General features: G+C 45.6%; 1 protein-coding gene across 34 annotated transcripts in view; it reads right to left on the bottom strand.

Moving 5' to 3' along the window:
- Zfp384 (zinc finger protein 384) overlaps positions 1-17058 on the bottom strand; it is a 29628-nt gene extending 12570 nt beyond the window's left edge. For 4 of the 34 annotated variants that reach the window (XM_087655743.1, XM_087655759.1, XM_087655752.1 and 1 more), the window contains exons 1-7: positions 16847-17058; positions 16596-16739; positions 15665-15724; positions 1670-1740; positions 1172-1409; positions 889-936; positions 356-692 (exon numbers count right to left, since the gene is read on the bottom strand). In XM_087655743.1, the coding sequence (XP_087511869.1) occupies positions 356-692; positions 889-936; positions 1172-1409; positions 1670-1735 (689 nt within the window). In that variant the 5' untranslated portion in view covers positions 1736-1740; positions 15665-15724; positions 16596-16739; positions 16847-17058. 34 annotated transcript variants of the gene reach the window in all.
- Between the last annotated feature and the right edge of the window lie 4902 nt (positions 17059-21960).

Raw genomic sequence — 21960 nt, 5'->3', positions numbered from 1 at the left:
TTACGAGAGGATTTCTTGGAAAATAATAAACAGAAAGGAAAAAAAAGCTGCAGACATTGTCTGGAACCCCGTCTGAAGCCGTATTACAAGAGAGAAACTCTTGTCAATGAAAAACTAGTCAAGAATTCTGACAAACCTCTATTCTAAAACGGAGGAAGGAGGAAGGGTCTAAACAACTACAGGTACCAAGAGCCCCGCCTTCCTATCACAGTACAGGACACCTGGACATGCAAATGGCTCTCAGGTAGACAGCTGCTTAGAGCACAGAGCCTAACTTGGGGCAGAACCCAAAGCAGATGGGGGAGACTTCAAATAGTGACCCTCAACCCATCCTGCCCCTGGCTTTGATTCCTACCTGTAGGTCTTGCCATCTTTCTGATGGTCATCGTCATCCCCAGGGGCAAGGACGTAAGGGTCATTCATCTCAGGAAGCCCTGATTCCAGCATCCGCTTCTTCTTGCGGCCCCGAGGAGGTTTAGGAGGAGCCACAGTGCCACCTCCACCACCACCTCCGCCTCCTTCCTCAGTTAGGGTTGATGCTACCTTCTTGGAGAGGTCAGGGACCACCTGTAGGGCTTGTGAGCCAGGGGGAAGAGCTGAGACAATCATGGGAGTCGAGATAGGGAAAGTCTGAGCTGATGAGGCTGTGGTCACAAGAGAGCCTGAAGGGGATGTGATTACCAAACCAGGACCTGGGGTGGGGAGGAAAAGAACATGGGGTCACGCTGTTCATCTTTGACACTCACTATCTCATTTTCCCCAGACAATTGTCTAATTAACCCTCACCACCACCCTCCAGCCCATACTCTAAAGGAAACCCCAAACCCTGTACAAAACCAATGGTTTCCTAACCCTTGTCCCCAGCCCCCCAGTAACAGTGAGATTTACCCCTTGATTGACTCCCTTCTCTTCTCCACCTCTGAGAACAGGAGACTCCTTGATTCAGAGAAGGAAAGAATGTCACCTCCTCAAAGGCAGGGACCGCATCTTCTACTTCTTTGTATCCCCCACAATGCCTAGCACATTGCTAGGTACACAGTAGGCACTTAATAAAAATCTGATTGAGGAATTAAACACATACCCCACTCCCCATGTCCTCAGAGCCCTCCAGACTGGGGTACTGATCATGGGAGATCAACACCTCAGATTGGAGAGGAGCAGGGGTGCTTACCCGCAGTCATGAGTCCTGTAGATGGTACAGGGACCACTGTGATGTTCTGGGTAACAGATGCCTGACTGTGTGGGGTCAGCTGTTCTGACTTGGACTCTGTGTCCATGCTGATGCCAGAGGACAGGGACACTGAGGCAGGCACTGTCAGCAAAGTGGGATAGTGAGGTGGTGCCAGTCCACAGCCCTTCTCTGGCAACAGCTGATCCTTCATCTTGTTGATGAACATAGTGTTTTCAATCTAAAAGAAAAGGAGAGGAATACCCTCTTCAGAAAGAGCAAACGACTCTGTCTGTTCCCTAAGGACTTTTCATTGTCTTCCTTGGAAATCAGCTACAAGGAGTTGATCTCTGCGTTTCTGGACAGGAGCCAGACCCACACCATGTAACTCTCAGTAGTAACGGATTCAGTGCAATGTTTTTACTTTGCTTCAGCTCCCACAGCAGAAACACCAGCATGACAAAGTACTACTCACCAGGGAGAACAAAACAATTCACTTACCTGCCCTGAGACCGTGGGGATAGAAGGCCAGAAGTACGGGTTAGAATTGAAGTGAGACTCTTCCATTCTCCCTGAGAAGACACAGACCACAGTGCACCCATGAATAACTACTGAACGTTAGTAATGGCACGGAGTAGTTGATGAAATTCTGGTCTCTGGCACCTGACCACATAGTTGGGAATTAACAATCATGACCTCAATGTCTAGACCAGACAAAGTGGCACAGTGCTATAATCTTAGCACCTAAGAAGCTGGAGTCTGAGGCCAGTATGAACCACCTATTCAAAGTCTCTAAAAATAACAAAATAGAAACAACCACTGAGCAGTATGGCCCATCCCAAAACACACCTTTAAATGTCTGACAAAATTTACATGCATCTCATTGAGCCACAGAATGTTTATCAAGTTTCAAAAACCCAGAATTGCCATTTGACATTGAAGAGAAATGGAGTTATAGAAAAGAGATGCGACCAAGGGTACACACAGCAAAGCATCCACAGGCCTGAGAGCAGCCATGCTAGCTTCCAGCATCTGCCCCTTCCCTTTTCCCTTAAATCCATTGTCCTTGGGAAAAAACTCTTATCCCCGATTTCCAATCAACACATCTACGAAACTGCAATTCTACGCCACTTCAGAAAGTTTTGGGGTAGGTTTTAAGCAGACAGGAACCCGAGCGATTCAAATTGGTGCTGTGACACTCCGCTGTGACTTTCTTGCCTTGGTGGGCACTTGAACACACAAAACATTTTTAAGTAGAAAAAGTATTAAAAGCAATCGCAAATCACTTTAGAATTTAGGTCTCCCCACCACTAGTTTTCAAAATCTGGTCACCTCTTTTGGAAAGGCTTCACAGGCGGAATACCTGGAACTCCTTCTCCAGACCAGGCTGGCCTTGAACCCAGAGAACTCCAGCTTCTGCCTCCTGAGTGCTGGGATTAAAGGCCTGCTCCACTGCCCAGCTCTTTTAAACTTTTAATTAAGCAAACAACTTGAGACAGGGTCTGATATAGTAGTTCAGGCTGGCATGAAATACACAGCAATCCTCCTGTCCTAGCATCCTGAGACCTATGATTAACAGACATGAGCCACAATGACTGTCTCACCATTCTATCAGACAGCATCGTCCATTTTCTTATATTTATTTATGTCTGTGTGCTTATATAGTGTAAGTACAGGCACACACAAGTCACAGTATGCATGTGGAGGTCAGAGACAACTTGTAAGAGTACTGTCCTACCATATGGGTTCTAGGGATCAAACTCAAGTCATCAGGTTTGGTTAGCAAGTGCTTTTGCCCTCTAAGCTATCTTATAAACACTTGAATTTTCTTTTTTCTTTTTTTTATTAAAGATTTATATATTTAATGTTTATGAGTGAGTACACTGTAGCTGTCTTCACACCAGAAGAGGGCATCAGATCTCATTACAGATGGTTGTGAGCCACCATGTGGTTGCTGGGATTTGAACTCAGGACCTCTGGAAGAGCAGTCAGTGCTCTTAACCATTGAGCCATCTCTACAGCCCCAACACTTGAATTTTCTTAAACAGTCTACAAAAGGAATTAAGTTTACTTCAGCCAAGGAGAAGAATGTAACAAATCTGTGGCTTGGGCAGTTTTACACAAGTAAGGATCAATACTAAATGGCTGGGCAATGCCAGGCAGCTCCTGATCCTGAGTTAAACAAAAAAGTCACCGAAGGTATCCCCAGGGGACTGATTCTAAGACTCCTTCCCAAGGGATATCAAAAGTACATGTTTAAGTCCCTTTAAATTTAAAAAAAAAATTTCAGGGGTTGGGGATTTAGCTCAGTGGTAGAGCGCTTGCCTAGCAAGCGCAAGGCCCTGGGTTCGGTCCCCAGCTCCGAAAAAAAAGGAAAAAAAAAAATTTCATTTATGTCTGTATAAGTGTGCGTGTGTATTTATGTGTCTGGCACGTGTATGGAACTTAGAGGACATCTTAAGGGAGTCAGTTCTTTCCTTCTTCAGAGAGACAATCATCCCAGGTGCATTCACACAGAGCACACTATTGCTAGTATGTAATTGCTTCTTAGGCTATCTACAGCTACAGGTAGCTGACCGGGAGGCTATGGAATTCCTTTTCAGATGGTAACCTAGCTGATCCGGCCCTTCTATGTAAGGGAGGTTCAGGACCTCAATCTGACTATAGTTTAAGGTGATCCAATCCAGCTCAACTCCACAGGGGCAGTGATGACATATTCTACATTGATGTCTTCCCGCTGACACTCCAATGTTACTCTGTACTTAATGATTTGACTAGTGGTCTCTCTATATGTATAAATTTTGAAGAAAAAAAAAAGCACTAGGAGTTCAAACGTCAATTACAACCTTTGTCCTCCTTTTCCACTGAAGAGAAATAAACCAAAAGCAAGCCAACCAATCAACCAAGTAGGGGGTCTAATTTCTAATTTCTCCTTAAAGAATAAAGGAAGAAGCTGGATAGTGATGTCTTTTAATCCCAGACCCAAAGAAAAGCAAATGCATTATAGATATGAAAATTCACAAGAGAAATCCAAAAATAAAAATGTCCCCGTAAAGAATTCCTGAAAACAAGGTCACAAAGTTTACACCCCTCCTATTTTCCTACAGCTCAGATCACTACCACAGGCAACTGAGGCCACCACCTAGTGCCACACGAAGGAATGTGAATGCAGCAGCACCGTGTATCATGTTCAGGACTGTTAAGAATTTTTTTTTGTGGGAGGTTTCCGAGTCAATTTCTCTACATAGCCCTGGCTGTCCTAGAACTCAGAGATCCACCTGCCTCTGCCTCCCGAGTGCTAGCATTAGAGGTGTGCACCACCACCACCTGGCTGAGATGATTTTTAAATGTATGGTGTCAGCATCTCATGTAGAGAGGCTAGGTGACAATCTGCAGTTCTCCTTCTACCTTGGATACAGGTTCTGAGGAGCAAACTCCGTCCTCCAGCTTGCTCAGAAAGTACCCAGCTCAATCATCTAACCTAACTCAAGAAAGTGACAGAGGACCTTACAATGGCTACCATATAATCCTGACAATTCTAAAAGGCATGAATTGTTAGCTTCACTCTGTGTGTGTGTGTGTGTGTGTGTGTGTGTAACAATATTTTTCTTGGCTGGGCTTAGTGACACATTCCTTTAGTTCCAGCACTCCTGAGGCTGAGGCAGGTATATTCCGGTGAGTTCCAGACTAGTCAGGGAGGACTACAACAGTGAGACCCTAATTAAAAAGTGTGTTTTTACATTTAATTTATATAGTTTGTGGGATGTGATCTGGGGCAGGAAGTTTGTACATACGGCCTTACGTGAGGAAGACAACCGGTTTTCCTCTTATGGCGTGGGTTCTTGGAACTGAATTCAGGTTATCAGGCCTGGCAAGACATGACTTTATCCACGGAGCCAGAAGATGGCTTGTTTTCAGTTGTTTCTGAGACAAGATCTCACATAGCCTAGACTGGCCTCTACCTCCAAAATGCTGACTAAAGGTATGTATCACCAAGCCCAGTTTCTAAACCCAGGCAGGGAAAAAAAAGGGGTTAAAGAGCTCTGCTAGATGAGACAGAAAAACTCTGTGATGGCAAACCGAGGGGGTGGGGGCGCGCGCAGGACTTGCAGGTCATCCTTAACTACAGCAAATTTAAAGTCAATTTGGGCTTGCTAAACGACCCTTTCTCAAAAACAGACAAAAGTTTAAAAAAAAAAAAGCAGGGGTTGGGGATTTAGCTCAGTGGTAGCGTGTTTGCCTAGCAAGCACAAGGCCCTGGGTTCGGTCCCCAGCTCCGGAAAAAAAAAAGAAAAAAAAAAAAAAAAAAGCACTTGGGTGTATTGGTTCACACCTACAAAGCCAGCCCTCCAGAGGCTGAGGGAGGTCAAGGTTGCCATGAGTCTGAGGTCCATGAGCCCCCCCTTCCCCTCCAATTGAGGCGCTATATACTAGCACATGGGGAGTCATTTTTCTTCAGTAAATAACCGTACTCATATTCATGCAGCTATCTTAAAACTGAGTGAGCCGGGTTGGGGATTTAGCTCAGTGGTAGAGCACTTGCCTAGCAAGCGCAAGGCCCTGGGTTCGGTCCCCAGCTCCGGAAAAAAAACAAAGAAAAAAAAAAACAAAAAAAAAAAAAACAAAAAAAAACAACAACAACAAAAAAACCGAAAAAAATGAGTGAGCCATTAAAAAAAAAAAAAAAAAAAAAAGACTCCAAAAGGAAAGGAATAAGAAAGGGTAATGGGGGAATCATAGGAACAATATATATCACAGGTGTGTAAAGTTATCAAAAAAAATTTAAAAAACAAAAGAAAATCCAGTCATATGATGGTGACAGATGCCTTTAATCCCAGGCAGAAACAGGTAAATCTCTAAGGGGCCAAGCCAACCTGGTTTACAGAGTGAGTTCCAGGACAACCAGAGCTACAGAGAGATCAGTTCTCAGACAGACAGACAGACGAGAAACTAGAGCTATGGCTCAGTGATTAAGAGTCCATGTTGCTCTTGCAGAGGACTCAGGTTCAGTTCTCAGCACCCATGTGGCAGCTCATAGCCTCCTTAGGTCCAGTTTCAGGGCCGTTTCCAATGCCCTAGACTCTGAGGGCATTGCATGCTCGCTCGCTCTCTCTCTCTCTCTCTCTCTCTCTCTCTCTCTCTCTCTCTCTCTCACACACACACACACACACACACACACACACACACACACACACACACTTACACTTAAGTTTTAAAACAAACAAACAAACCAAACCCACAACAGCCTGTAATCCCACCAAAGATGGCACAAGCAAGTCACATCATGAAGGAGTTCCCCAAATACCTGTTTTCTACTTCTGTTACAGTGCCATCTGCTTCCAAGCCTGTGTCTATAACCTCATGGTGTGCCCTAGGATCTGTCAGCTGACTGAGGTAGAAAAAAAATTGGGCCTGGTTTACTAATAGTTCTATATGTCATTCAGGGACAACCAAGAAGTAGACAGCTGCAGCACTGCAACCCCTTTCTGGGATAATCCTGAAAGACATAGGTAAAGGAAAATCTTCACTGTGGGTAGAACACACGGATGTATATTTTACTTGAAAAGAGAAATGGATGGGGTTAGGGATTTAGCTCAGTGGTAGAGCGCTTGCCTAGCAAGCCCAAGGCCCTGGGTTCGGTCCCCTGCTCCGAAAAAAAGGAGAAAAAAATAAAAAAAAAAAGGAAAAGAGAAATGGCCAGATGTGCAATTATTTACTGATTCATGGGTGTGATGGTTTGTATGTGCTAGGCCCAGGGAATGGCACTATTGGAAGGTGTGGCCCTGTTGGAGTAGGTGTGTCACGGTGGGTGTGGGCTTTAAGACCCTACTCCCAGCTGCCTGGGAGCCAGTATTCTGCTAGCAGCCTTCAGATGAAGATGTAGAACTCTTAGCATCTCCTACACCATGCCTGCCTGGATACTGCAATGTTCCTCCTGTCTTGATAATGGACTGAACCTCAGAACCTGTAAGCCAGCCCCAGTTAAATGTCCTTATTAAGAGATATCTTGGGGGGTTGGGGATTTAGCTCAGTGGTAGAGCGCTTGCCTAGCAAGTGCAAGGCCCTCAGTTCGGTCCCCAGCTCCGAAAAAAAAAAAAAAAAGAAAAGAAAAAAAAGAGATATCTTGGTCATGGTCTCTTCACAGCAGTAAAACCTTAACTAAGACAGAAGTTGGTCCCAGGAATGGAGTATTGCTGTGACAGGCCTGACCATGCTTTTGTTTGGAAGAATGTGGATTTGGGGACTTTGGATTTGGAAAGCAGTAGAATGCTTTAAATGGGACTTAATGGGCTATCCTAGTAGGAATATGGAAGACTTTGTTACTGAGTATGATTTAAATTGTGTGGAACTGGCCCAAGAGGTTTCAGTGGAGAATTTCAATATATGGCCTAGAGACTGGTTTTGTGGTATTTTGGTGAAGAATGTGGCTACCTTTTGCCCTTGTCTGAAGAGTCTGCCTGAGGCTAAGGTAAAGAAACTCAGATTAATTGCACTGACAGAGGAAGTCTCAGAAACACCCACCATAGACTTTGTTCTCTGGTTGTCTCATGAAGAGCATTTTAAGCAAGCATAGCAAGCTTCAAAAAGAAAAATATAAAATATATGGTTCAAATATTAAAGGGACACCAGGAAGTAAAATGGAACTGAATCCTATGTTTCAGGAGATAGCAGATTAAGGGAGTAGGACTTTTGGGCAAGATCCTACCCAACTAAATTTAGATTCAGGCATGGTGGTACACACCTTTAATCCCAGGAGACAGTCAAGCTGATCTCTGAGTTCAAGGTCAATCTACAGAGCAAGATCCAGGACAGCCAAGTTTAGGCAGTGAGGGAGTTGGAAACAGAAAGCTGGTAAAAGACTAAGGGGAGGCCACGTTCCAGCCCCAGCAAGCAGCACAACACAGCAGTTTTGTCCATGTGGCTCTGGCTTTAGAGTGAAAAACAGAAGGGACGACTGGGACAACTGATGCTGGTGAGCTGGAGCTAAGAAATTAGTGGTGAGTAAGAGACCAGAATTACTGAGGTGAAATCTCCTGGGGAGTGTTTTCTGAGAGCACAAAGAAGCCGTGCTCCAGAGATAGCCAAGGGTGTACCTCGTGCTGCAGCTGTCCTCGGTAAGTGTAATAGTCACCAAGGTGGTACTGGCTTTGAAGGCTGGAAGGTGTCATGAGAGCTGCTGAGGCTTGGTGTTCTAAGAGGCCATGAAAGGCTATTGGTGAAGGTGCAGCCTCAGCTGCAGTTGACAGCCCAGGACTGAAGGGGTCGTGCAAAGGATTTGAGGCTTGTCACCATAAAGAGAATCTATGAGAGGGTACTGGTTAAACTTAGTTGCAGAGAAAGACTCCAGTGTATTGGAGATGCCAGTACCATGGTATGATCACCAAGAACAGCAGCGTCAGCAGAGTGGATCAATCTGAGCTTCAAGTACTACCGAGGGCAGAGCTGGAGAAGTGATGCCAGCCCTTTGGAGGAGCCCAGAAGTTCATGTGTGGATCCCAGACATTGAATTAAGTTGTAACACTGAAATTGCCTCGGAGACCCCAAGATATTTGCGATGCTAGAGCCTTGGGCTATCTGCTGAGGAAAGCACTAACAGGAAGTAGAACCAGTCCAGGAGAAAGAAGTTTGTTGCAGTCAACAAAGATGAAAAAGGAGTTAGAGATCTGAAAACTGCTTTGACGTCAGACATGGAGATGCAGAGTTTGGAGTTTGCCCAGCTGGTTTCCTGTCTTGCTTTGGACTTTACAAGTTAAGGGATTGGATAAATCTCAGAAGAGACTTTGAACTTTGGACTTGTTGAGACTTTGAACATTGTGGAGACTGCCATAGACTATGGGGACTTTTAATTTTAGACTAAATGTGTTTTTATGCTATGTTTAGATATGGCCCCCATAGACTCATACATTTGAACAAGCCTATGGGAGCCAGGGAGTGAAATGTGATCGTTTGTATATGCTTGGTCCAGGGAGTGGCACTATTAAAAGGTGTGGCCCTGTTGGAGTAGGTGTGTCACTGTGGGCATGGGCTTTAAGACCCTTGTCCTAGGTGCCTGGAAGCCAGTATTCTGCTTGCAGCCTTCAGATAAAGATGTAGATGTAGAACTCTCAGCTCCTCTTGCACCATGTCTGTCTGAATGCCTCCATGTTCCACACCGTGATGATAACGAACCTCTGAACCTGTAAGCTAGCCCCAAATAAATGTTGTCCTTATAAGAGTTGTCTTGGGGGGCTGGAGAGATGGCTCAGTGGTTAAGAGCACCGGCTGCTATTCCAGAGGTCCTGAATTCAAATCCCAGCACCCACATGGTGGCTCACAACCATCTGTAATGAGATCTGATGCCCTCTTCTGGTGTCTATAAAAATAGCTACAGTGTACTCATATAGAGTTGTCTTGGTCATGGTGTCTGTTCACAGCAGCAAAACTCTTAACTAAGACAATAGGGCTATAGCCAATAGATTGGCTGTGAATGGTCTAGGACTTGGAAAGAGCATGATTAGAAAATTGGTGAGATACCTGGGAAATAAATGTGGGCAGATCTCTCCAAATAAGCGAAAGATGCCAGCATATTGGTATCCCATCTCAATACCCATCAAAAGGGGACTTTGAAAATTGGTTATTTTTTTCACTCATTATCCACCATCAGGGGTTTCCATAACAATCGTTTCTGACCAAGGAACTTACTTCTCAGACAGAAATTGTGACAGTGGGCCCACACTCATGAATCCACTGGTCTTACCATGTTCCTCACCATCCTAACAGCAAAGGGCTTCAATAGTCAAGATGATAAGATGACCCATTCTGTGGGCAGTGAGCCTCCCCCAAGACTTCTCATCCCTGTCATTAACCAATAAGCCTGTGAACAAAAACCATGGTGGCAGAGATGGAAGTTATACTTAGGCTTGACAATATGGACTTTCACTCACTGCTGAACTGGCTACAGGGGCTGCTCACTCAGAAGTCATCATTTCTGGTACCAGCTAGCAACCCCACGGCAAGCTGACTACTTCAGGAAAAGGAAAATATTTTATCCTTACTAGAGCAGACACTTAGTCACTTACGAATTTGCCTTTCCTAGTTCTAACAGAAGGACCACTGGTGGACTTACAGAATACTTTATCTGTTAAGTCTGAAACCTGGGACAAGTAGCTGAGGTGCCTATTTAACCTGGCCTCTAGGTTCTCCTAGCATCCCTCAGTCCCTGCCTGTTACAAGGTATGGTTGGCATACTCTTCACCTAGAGGCTCGTCCCTATATAATCTAGATATTTTGGTTACCTGCCCCCTTTGTACCTTTGGTCTCCTGGCTGCTGGACTTGGTTCCCCCCTCCCTTTCCCTCTCCTTCAATCTACATAGTTTAGTCATGGCCACTCTGGACTCTCCCAGATATCCTGTCTCTGGCTGTGCTCCTACTTATAATGAACCTTCTCCTCCACCATACCCAAGAGCAGTCATGTCCTTTCCATTTTTTTTTCCCCATTCATTATCCACCATCATGGGATTCCACATCAAATTGCTTCTGACCAAGAACTTACTTCCCAGGCAGAAATTGTGACATTGGGCCCATGTTCATGGAATCCACTGGTCTTACCATGTTCCCCATCGTCTTGAAGCAGCTGACCTGATCGAATGGTGGAATAGCTTTTTAGAGACAAAGTTCATTAGGAGGCTAATGACAAGGTGAAAGTAAGAAAAGAAGTTTAGGGTTAGGGCAAGAGACAACTTGGTGGTTCAAAGTGTGTGCTGCTTTTGCAGATGACCAAAATTTGGTTCCCAGCACCCAACATCAGGTGGCTCACAGCTGCCAGTCCAGTTCCAGACTGATCTAAATCCTCTGGTTTGAGGGCATGCATACTTACATAGACATAACCACACATATACACATAACTTAGAAAAAAAAAGTAGTTCAAGGCCATTCTAGTCTACATAAGTTTGAAACCAATCTAGGGATATATGAAACCCTATCTCAAAAAAGTAAATTAATAGTTTAAAACAGGGTTGGGGATATAGCTCAGAATACTGAACTCCAAACCAAGGTTAAAGAGATGATTCAGAAATTAAAAGTACTTATTCTTGGGGCTGGAGAGATGGCTCAGCGGCTAAGAGGTCTGACTGCTCTTCCAGAGGTCCTGAGTTCAATTCCCAGCAACCACATGGTGGCTCACGACCATCTGTAATGGGATCTGATGCCCTCCTCCTGGTGAGTCTGAAGACAGCAACAGTGTACCCACATACATACAATAAATAAACAAATCTTTAAAAAAAATAAGTACTTATTCTTACAGAAGACCCAGGTCCAGTTCCTAGCACATGGTGTCTTGCAACCACCCATACTCTGACAGACAATAGGCACACACATGGTACAAATACATACATATAAGCAAAATAACTTTTTTTTCCTCTTTTTTCTTTTTTTCGGAGCTAGGGACCGAATCCAGGGCCTTCCGCTTGCTAGGCAAGCGCTCTACCACTGAGCTAAATCCCCAACCCCGCAAAATAACTTTTTAATAAAAAAAGATTAAAGTAACAGAGGGTTAGGCAGCAATGGCTCTTTCCGCCAAGCCTGGAGACCTGAATTTAATCCCTAGGACTCACACAGTACAGAGAATAACTATGACAACTATTAACGCATACATGTGATCTGTGATGTACCCCATATGAAAAAATAAAATAAACCCCAACCTGCCAGTCATCATGGCACATGATTTTAATAGCAGCAGCACTGAGGAGGCAGAGGCAAAAGAGACTTAGTAAGTTCAAGGCCGGCTTGGTTTCTATAGTTCCAGCCAAGGATTCATAGTAAGAATATCTCAAAATAAAATACAATACAATAAAATAAAGAGGCACTTCTTTTTTTTTTTTTTCCCCCAGAGCTGGGGACTGAACCCAGGGCCTTGCGCTTGCCTAGCAAGCGCTCTACCACTGAGTTAAATCCCCAACCCCAAAGAGGCACTTCTAATAAACAGGTCAGCCCAAAAAAGCACAAACAATTACTGCTCAGGAGCATAAATATTTAAATATAAAATGACACATGAGGAAAGTGCTGTAATTTGTAGGACACAGTAACTCTTGCCTAGGACCTAAGCATTTAAGAGACTCAGACAGGAAGACTACTGTGAATTAGAGGCCAGCATCTGCTCTACATGGTTCTAGACGAATCTGAATACCAAGTATGACCCTATCTCCAAAACTACAGACATGCTAGCATGTCTTAGCAGGCGAAAGTGCTTGCTGTCAAGTCTAAGAACCTGGGTTCCATCGCCAGCATGGACTTGGTAGAAGGAAAGACCCAACTCCTCCAGCTTGTCCTCTGACTTCATATGTGTACCATGTCTCACATTTGTGCAAGCACACACACACACACAAAAAGAAATGTAAAAACACGGGGCTGGGGATTTAGCTCAGTGGTAGAGCGCTTACCTAGGAAGCGCAAGGCCCTGGGTTCGGTCCCCAGCTCCGGAAAAAAAAAAAAGAAATGTAAAAACACGACAAAAAGCATACTACCTTTCTACTGATAAGTTATCCTAAATCCTTACATTCCTTGATATGACATTGCCAAGAATGAAGGTCATGGCTAAAGTACAATGCAAATGGTGTTCCCCACTCGCTCTCCCTAATATTCTCACAACTTAAAGAAGGCCACTAATATAATAGGGGACACCATCTCTACACAAAACATCATTACCAATTGTAATTATACTGACACACTTAACAACAAAAAAGAGCTCAGTGTGGTGGTTGGTGCAGCCTTTAATACCAGCATTCAGGAGCCAGAAGCAGGAAGATCTCGGAGAGTTTGAGATTCGCTTGGTTTCTGCAGTGAGACTGTATCTCAAAAACAAAGACATAAATAAAGAACAGGAGAGACAGCTTAAAAGATGGCTCAGTAGTTAAAAGCACTCGTTGCTCTCTCCTGGGTTCAATTCCCACATCCACATGGCAGCTCACAACCACCTGTAAAGTCAGTTTCAGGAGATCCAGTGCTCTCTTCTGTCCTCCACAGCCACTAGGCATACAAGTGGCACACAGGCATACATGCTGGCAAACCATCACATACATTAACGAAATAAAAAGGGCCAGGTATGGTGGAACATGCTTGCAATCCCAGCACTCAGGAAGCTGGGGCAGGAAGATTCTGACCTCCATATCAAGACCAATCTAAAGCTGTCAACATGGCTCAGTGGACAAAGGTGATTGTCACCAGGCATAATGACCTAACTTTGATCCTCAGAACCCACAGGGTAGAGCTACCTTCCACAAGCTGACATCTGACCACTCTCCTTGCACCATGGCACGAGCACCCACATACATTATTTTTTCTTTCCACTGCCATACCTCCCATATGCAAAAACCAACCTGGGTTACAGTGAAGCTATGTCTCAAGAACAAACAAAAAACAAGAAAGGAAAAGAACTGGAGAACTGGCTTTGCTCTAGGATTTGGGAGCAAGTAGAAGGCTTTGAAAACAAAAAAGGAGTAGTTAAGAAAGAGTTCTAATTAAAAATGAGCTTCGTTGGGGATTTAGCTCAGTGGTAGAGCGCTTGCCTAGGAAGCGCAAGGCCCTGGGTTCGGTCCCCAACTCCGGAAAAAAAAAAAAAAAAGAACCAAAAAAAAAAAAAAAATGAGCTTCAATTTGCTATTCCTTCAAGCCTCAACTATGTAGTTACTAAGAAGGGAAGGCTAGATCCACAGGAAGGAAAAAATAAACCATAATTAAATTAGCACCTTTCTTTCCAGTCTCCAACCTCCATTTGGTGTTGTGGCTCCGCTGGTAGAGCACTTGTCCAGCATGCATAAAACCCCGGGTTTGATTCCCAGCACCACTTTAACCTGGGTGAAGCAAAATTGCTAACTCCGGCATTCAAATGGAGGCAGGAGGATCAAAAGTTCAAGGTCATCTTCTGCAACATGAGATCCTATCTTAAAAAATAAAGTAAAAAGATAGCTGCCCAGATGGCTCAGTAGGCAAAGTCACTTGCCACTGGCCTATTGTCTTGAGTTTGAGCCCCAGAATCCAGAACTCTTTCACAGTTGTCCTCTGACCTCCCCAAACATAAACAAAGTAAACAAATTTTAAAGGTACAAGATACAAAGATTTGATTTCAAAAGAAATTATAGGCAGTGAGGAGATGCTGACAGTAGGGGAGCACTCTCCCACTGATTGTCCTCTTCTACCCTGTCACTTATGGTGTTTCCAGCCATTCAATGATAAGGGGCCAACTTGCTATTCTGTCTTTTGTGGATTTATAAAGTGAACATAGAAGCCAGGAGGCAACCTCAGGTGTCATACCTCTGGTGCCATCCACTTTATTTTTAGATACTGGGTCTTTCACCAACCCCTATAGGCCTCACCACTTTTGGTAAGCTGGCTAGCTAGCTAGTAAGCCCCAGGGATCCAGCCACCTCTCTGCCTCCCTAGTGCTGGGTTTACCATGCTGGGCTTTCCTGCAGATTCTGGCAGCACCCCTAGGTTCCCACACTTACATGACAGGTACTTTACCAACTGAACTATCTCTCCAGCCCTCTACTGCTGTTGTTTTTAAACATTTGCTTATGGATTTTAAGTATATAGGTGTTTCATCTGTGTAACAGAAGAGAGCATCGATCTCATGGGACTACAGTTATAAAAGTTGTGAGCTGTCATGTGGGTGCTGGGGCTTGAAGAATTCAGGACCTCTGGAAGAGCAACCAGTGCTCCTAACTGTTGCTTTTAGCTGCTATTTTTCTACTAAAAGCCTTTCTTATTGCCATTCACAGTGGCATATGCCTGTAGTCCATACACATAGGGAGCAGAGGTAGAAGAGGTTGCCTCAAGTTCGAGGCCAATCTGGTTTATTTATCGAGTTCCTGGTTAGCCTGGGCTTCATAATACAATCTTGTTTCCAAAATATAAAATGCAAGGATTTCAGTATCACCATTAGGTTTCATTTTGAATTCTCCCAGATTTACTGGCGTAGACAGCATATAATTTTATCTCTTTTATTTCAAACTATCCAAGAAGCAGTGTTCCCCCAAAAAATATTACCTGACATATCAAACTCAAATCATCTCATGTTAAGAGTCTCATCTCTCAACAGAGCCACTCAAACACTCTACTGGACACTAAGAATGGGAAACTCCAAACTTGGCTGTTTGTTTCTATGAACTACACCATAAAGACTGCATTTGTAGCCAGAGTCCCTGTGTCTCCACAGTAGAATACATCTCTCTGACAAAATGCAAGCCCATTTGGTGGCTTCACTTGAGCACTTCACATTTCATTCCTGTTAAGTACCAGTGGCCATGAAAGGTAACAAAGGAAAAGTACCAAAGCTTTACACAAAAACTTCCTGGGTACCACAAAACAAACAATTAGGAAAAGGCCTTTTTTGTCTCTCACTGCAAGCCCCAGTGTTAATTACTCTAATAATTCTATCACACTGTTAAGAAAAAAAAGAAAGAAAAACCATTTGAGATGACCCCATCACTCCCCAAATCAATAAACGAAGAATGTCTTACCCTCTCTCTCTCTTCCTCCTGTCGTCTTATTCCTTCTCCTTTCCAGGGCTCCTGAACTTTCTGGAAACAAATTGTCTAGGTTACAGAGGCCAGTAAGGAAAGGCCACCAGAGAACTGTGGAGAACCTCAGAAGTTGACTGTCAGCAATTTGGAAAGCAGGCAGCTTCCCCAACCAACAATCCAAGGATGGAAGGGTGAGAATCACAGGCGTTCAGTGACACCCACTAAGTGTACACAAGGGAAATAAAGCCAGTTCCCCAAAACTAAGATGAGTTCCATCAGCACCATTTGGCTTCTAATCCTAGGCTCAGACACTTAAAATTCTTCATTCCCCAGGGCTACAGGTAACCAGGAGTCAGAGAATAGAAGAGATGAAGGAGGGTCCTGCTCCTGGGAAGTGGCATTAGAAAGCAAAGCTGAGGGTAGGGGGTATGCCCTAGCCCTGCGTCAGGCACAGTGCCAAGTTCAGGCCCAGCCACTTCCTCTAGCCTCGCTCCCCCCACACACACACTTCAGCTAGGACTTCGCCCCCTTCCTACCCAAGGCCTTGTGCCAAGAAGTACCTCCTTCAACCTTCAGTGGTCTATATACTGGAGACTCCCAGCTGGCCCCCTAAAACCTTCGCTCCCCTGAGACACCGAACTGGGTCCTTCCGATGTCAAGTCCCACTCCTTCCTCAAAGACCGGTCTTTGGGACGTCCCTCCTTCACCCCTCCAGGGAGCTGAACTCTGCCACCCACCAAACAGGCACCCGCCCCCTAAGCCCCCCCATTCCTCCTCATCGCCCGCTCCTCCACAACCACTTCCGGTTCCGGGACAGACACACTTACAGTCACATCGTGGACCCCCCCCTCCCCGCTCCCCCAAGGAAAAGGGGAGGGGGAGGAGCAAGGGGCTTGGCGCGCACCGACTACAGCGGCGCGAGACTCACCAGGCGGCGGCGACGGCGCCGGCGCCAGCGCCAGAGCCAGCGCGCGGGAGGGGCGGCGTTCACTGGGAAAGGAAGGAGCCGAGGGAGTGGGAGGGCTCGCAGGGCGCGGGACAGGGGACGCGAGGCCGGGCGCGCGGGCATGCACTGCAGGCGCGAGACAGACCCCTACACTCGCACGGGCTACGCGCTACACACCCGCAGGGCGGGGGCGCGAGGCAGCGTATAGGCCCCCCGCCCTCCTGAACACTCACCCGGAAGTGGTGCTGCGGCTCGTGCTCCCGGGAACCCCAATTCCTCCACGCCCACTTTTCCTCCCCGCCCCCTCCCCAATAGCCTCAATGAGCAGTCTTTTTGCGGAGAAGGCGGGAGAGCCGGAAACGAAAAGGGGGCGGGGGAGGGAGGAAAATAGCGGTGGGAGGGCGGCAGCAGGAAAGGGGGGGGGAAAGAGTTCAGAGACCGAGTCACTTCCGGGAGCGGCAATAATACATCCGGCGCTGTTTGGGCTCCGGCATATTCAGGGCAGAAGTTACGACAAGTAAGGGCGGAAGTAGCTCCTACCCAGAGACCTGTAGAGCGCTTGGTGGATGAGAGGCCCAAACGGAAGTGAAGACGGGTTCTGTTAAAGGGCTGAAGCTGAGCATTCAAAGAGCGCTCCCAGGCTTCCGGAAGAGACTTCTGGGGAAGTGGGAGGATGGATGGAAGCTGGACAGGTTCATGAATTATGCATCAAGACACTAAAGACAGTTTAGATTCCCCCCCTCTTTCTAGATTTATTTTACTTTTATATACATATATCTGTGTAAATGTATGTCATGTGTGTGCGGTGCCCTCAGCAGACCATTGGAGTTACAGTTTCGAGCTTCCCTGTCTGGGTGCTGGGAACCGAACCTCCGGTCCTCCGGAAGAGCAGCAAGCACTCCTTACAGTTGAGCCCCATAGAAACCGTGCAGAATTTTAAAAGACAAGGATCAGAGCTCATTTCTGAGTGGACTAGGTTGTTGTAGAGAGTTTACCTTTTTTCTTGGATCTTCACGAAATGTCTTTTTTCTGAGGTAGGGTGGGAAAACTCTCATTTATTTGAATATTCAAGAAAGGTAAGAATGAGGGGTTGGGGATTTAGCTCAGTGGTAGAGCGCTTGCCTAGGAAGCACAAGGCCCTGGGTTCGGTCCCCAGCTCCGAAAAAAAAGAACCAGAAAAGAAAAAAAAGAAAAAAAGAAAGAAAGGTAAGAATGTCCATAGTTGTTTGAGGTTTTGGGGTCAGTGCTATCAAAGTTTAATCGGTCTTCCTCTACCATACTCTTTTCTATTTGGTCTTTTCTTGTTGCTGACACCCACATTCTTATCTTCTTACCGGGTTTTACTTCTAAATAAAGCACTTAGCAAACCCGATGTTGTTTACAGCTCCCCTCCTAGCTCCATAAGGGCAAGCACTTTGAATTGCTCCCGATGGTATCAACGGATCCCAGAATTTATTAAGCATTCCAGTAAACGTTTGTTATATAAATGAACAATTGATTGTGAACTATTGCAGGAACTGTTTTCTGATTGTGCAACCCAAAGTTTTTTTTTTTTCATAGCATTTACTGTGTTTTTGCCCTTTAGTTTTTATTTATTCATTTATTTATTTTTGAGACAAGGTTTCTCTGCAGACCAGGCTGTCCTTGAACTCAGACCCATCTGTCTCTCCCTCCCACCACCCAGCTATGTCTTTGTCTTGAGACAGGATCTTCCCTTGGTGTGTTTAAAACTGGCCTTGAATCCTTGCTCCACTTTCCTCCATCTCCTAAGTGATAGGATTTTGAGCCTCTCTTAGTCTGTTGCTTTTACTAATTAATTTGTATATTTGAGTACCTACCAAGATTATCGGGGAAGAAACTGTTTGCACTAGATACAAATAATACATGTGTAAAGTCACAGATGCTGGCCCTGTAGAGATCAGCTTCCTTCTATCCAATCTTGGGCCTTCCCTAAGCTGCTAAACTGTTAGCTTGTAACAGCTCCAAGGTAGGATGGGACAATGGGACTAGCTCATAAACGTCTGCTTTACATCCCATCTGCTACCTTCACTAATCTGCTAGGCTCTGAGACCCCCTACCTCTCTAAGACTATAACTGTTAGTAATTCCCTTTGTTCTGCAATTTCCAGGTGGGTCTCCTGTGCCAGTTTCCTCTGCTTCAAGTGGCTGGTGATTAAAGGGCATGGTTACCAGAAATCCATCCCGGTACCAAACATGGAAAGAATCTTTAGTATTTAAAATAATGTTTATTTATTTAGTAAGTATATGTAGCTACAGGTCTGCACAAGATCAAATCTCTCTGAGCTCAGGTCGGTCTCAGCTCATGCAAATGAGCTCCCATAGTGAGAAAGCAAAATTGCTCTAACAAAGAACTGTGATCTTAGTCTACAGATAATTAAAGTGGGACTGTCAGTTTTAAGTGACTTCTCCCCTCAAAGTCATAGCCAGGACTTAGCAAAAGTTACCTTTATATGTCTGTCTGTCTGTCTGTCTGTCTGTCTGTTTGTTTGTTTTAGATAGGGTCTCACTATATAGCTCTGATTAACTTGGGACTCACTATATAGATCAGGTTGGCCAGCTAGCCTTGTCTACTTTTGGAGGCAGAATCTCTTGTAGTTCAGCCTGCCCACAAACTTGCTAGAATGACTGAACTCCCAGTGTTGCAGCTGCCTCGGTGGCCCTAATCTGTGTTGGATCACAGACACACACCACCGCACCTTTTGTTTTTTGACTTTTGTATGTATGTGGAGGCCAGAGGTCACTATTAGATGTCTTCCTTAATCCTTGTGCTCATGTTTTTCTGTTGAGATGGGGTCTCAAACTGAACATAAAGCTCAGCAATACATCCGGTCATCAAACCCCAAGATGCTAACTGCCTCCCTAGTGCTGGAATTAACAGATGTGAACCCTCATGACCAGTATTTTTATGTGGGCGATGGGGATCAGACCCAGATCCTCATCCTTCCATGGAAAGCATTTTACAAACTCATCTACCTCCCAGCACTGTTTTGGTTTGTTTTCGTATTTTGAGATAGTCTCACACAGCCCAGACTGACCCAAACTTAGCACATAACTAAGATGACTTTGAACCCCTCATCCCCCTGCCTCTGTCACCCAGACACTGAAATTATAGGCATGAGCTGTCCTGCAAAGTGTCTCTTCCTTTTTATTACAGTTTTGAACGCAGCACTCAGTCTGTGTTGATTTCACTGGCAAGTTAGCAGGATAAGGGCTTATGTGATGGTGAAGCTATTGTGTATCTGTAATCCCAGCATTCAAGAGGCTGGGGCAGTATTCAAAGTTAAGGGCAGGCCAGCCTGGGTTATATATAGAGAGACTGCCTTCAGAAGAAAAGGAAGAGAAGGTGAAAGAAAAGGAAGAAGGGAGGAGGAGGAGGAAAGAAATATGGAAGCAAAATAGTGATTTCCAAAGGTCCTGGCTCTCCAGCTCTGCCTCTCCTGTGCATTCATCAACCATTTTCTGAGTCCCGGTGCCTCTGGCAGCCTTCCTCCTGCCTTTTGCTATAAGGAGCGACTTTTAAGTCCCTAGAACAAAGCTCTAGAGCAGTAAATGTGGGACACGGTGGGGTAGGGAGGAGGGCTGTTAATTTTAGCCTGGGGTTCTCCAGCTGGCACAATTTCCATCTTGAATCATTTCCTCACCCTGAGCTCTGCTAGGAGATCCCTCCTCCTGGGGGCTTCCCCATCCCCTGCTTTGGTGTGCCACAATGGTAAGCATTCCAGAAACGTGCCTAGGAGAACTTTGGCTGTGTCATTTGACATACTCCCTCGACAAAGAGTTTAGTGATGGGAGAGGATGCCTCCCTCAAATTGGGCTTGTGACTAGTGGCCTCCAAGAAACTTTGAGTTCTCAAAAGAGCAGTTTGGCCCTGGTTCTTTTTCTCCTCTGTAACTCTGTTGCCTGAAGCCTTCTGGAGATTTAAGAAAGAGAAAAATTAAGGTCTGTTCCCCAGGGCCCATGCGTTGTCATGGTTAGCAAGACACTGACCTAGTCTGGCATAATTCCTCCAGGCGATCCAAACATCCAGACTGTTCTTTCTCCCATCTTTCTATCCATCTGCCTTTCCGTGGGGGAGAGGGCATCTGGGGAAAGGGAACAGGTGAGACTTCTAGCGTCTCACTGGTATGTTTAATTTATTTAAATTTAGAAGGACTGCAGTCTAATCAGATGGCAATTAATTCCTTGCTCATTAGGGGACTTTGTGTGTGCCTTTTGCATATGGATGAGCCACAGGGTCACACTGTCCCTCTAGAGAGAGAGTTGTGGGGGATGAGAGCCCCAGGAGCACTCCACACAGCATCTTGCCCTTCTACACTAAGTGCTCTTTCGTTCCCACTCTCCTTGGCAAGGACTGTGGGGACAGCTGGAAAGGTTAAGGAGACTTCTTCCCTTACCTTCCACATAGCCCTTCCTTCCCTTCCTCCTTCCCTCACCTACTTACCTCCCCCTGCCCCTTCAGTTTCCTCCTGGCCCCCTCCTTTTCCATCCCCTCTGGAATCTCCTGGTGCACTCTGTTGACAACCCTCCTTAGGCCGTTCGCCTTATACCTCTGCTGGTTGTTTCCTTACTCCGATTGCTGTTCTCCTCAGGAGCAGCCTGTCCTAACACTACTGCTGTCCTAAGAAATACACTCCTTCCTTCCCACACTCACCATCGTGTGCTTTAGGGTCTTAGCCAAACTTCCTTCGATATACAGTATAGCTCTTCAGCATTTAAAACACACCTACCAGCTCTCTGGAGCGCGCGCACACACACACACACACACACACACACACACACACACACACACACATTCCTATTTATAGCATCAAAGGTACAACACAGAGAGGCAGGTACATTCCAGGCAGCCCACACTGCCCTCTTGGATACTATATTGTCTCCTTCTTCCCTGGGGCTACCCATTTCCAGAGAGCAAGTGAGGCACAGATGGGGGATGGGGCCAGGAGGAACAGGACACAAGACCTAGGTGGTTACCACAGCAACCGAGCCTAGCAACAGCTGAGAAACTGATGTGTGTGTGGGCTTTACTATGGCTGTTAAAGAGCCAAACCTGGAATTGGGACCTCAAAGGTGACTGATCCCAGCTGGGCAGCCTGTGTTCCCTCCCCAGACACACCCCTCGATTCCACCCACACCTTACCACATGGGAAAACCACACTGAGCTGCACACAGGACTCCTGGTAAAGCATACTTTTTGGAGGGCAGTCGTGGACAGGGCCATGTTAAGGAGCACGGATGAAAATAGATCAGGCAGAGCACCCTCTCCTCAGGCTAACTCATCCTTTCTTGTTTGCTGTCTTTCTCTCCCATTGACCCTTCATCCTCTG

This window comes from Rattus norvegicus, chromosome 4 (genome assembly GCF_021556685.1).
Source record: "Rattus norvegicus strain SHRSP/BbbUtx chromosome 4, alternate assembly SHRSP_T2T, whole genome shotgun sequence".
NCBI classification, from domain to species: domain Eukaryota; kingdom Metazoa; phylum Chordata; class Mammalia; order Rodentia; family Muridae; genus Rattus; species Rattus norvegicus.
Note: the sequence above shows the minus strand (reverse complement) of the source record. Positions and strands in the feature narration are given on the sequence as shown.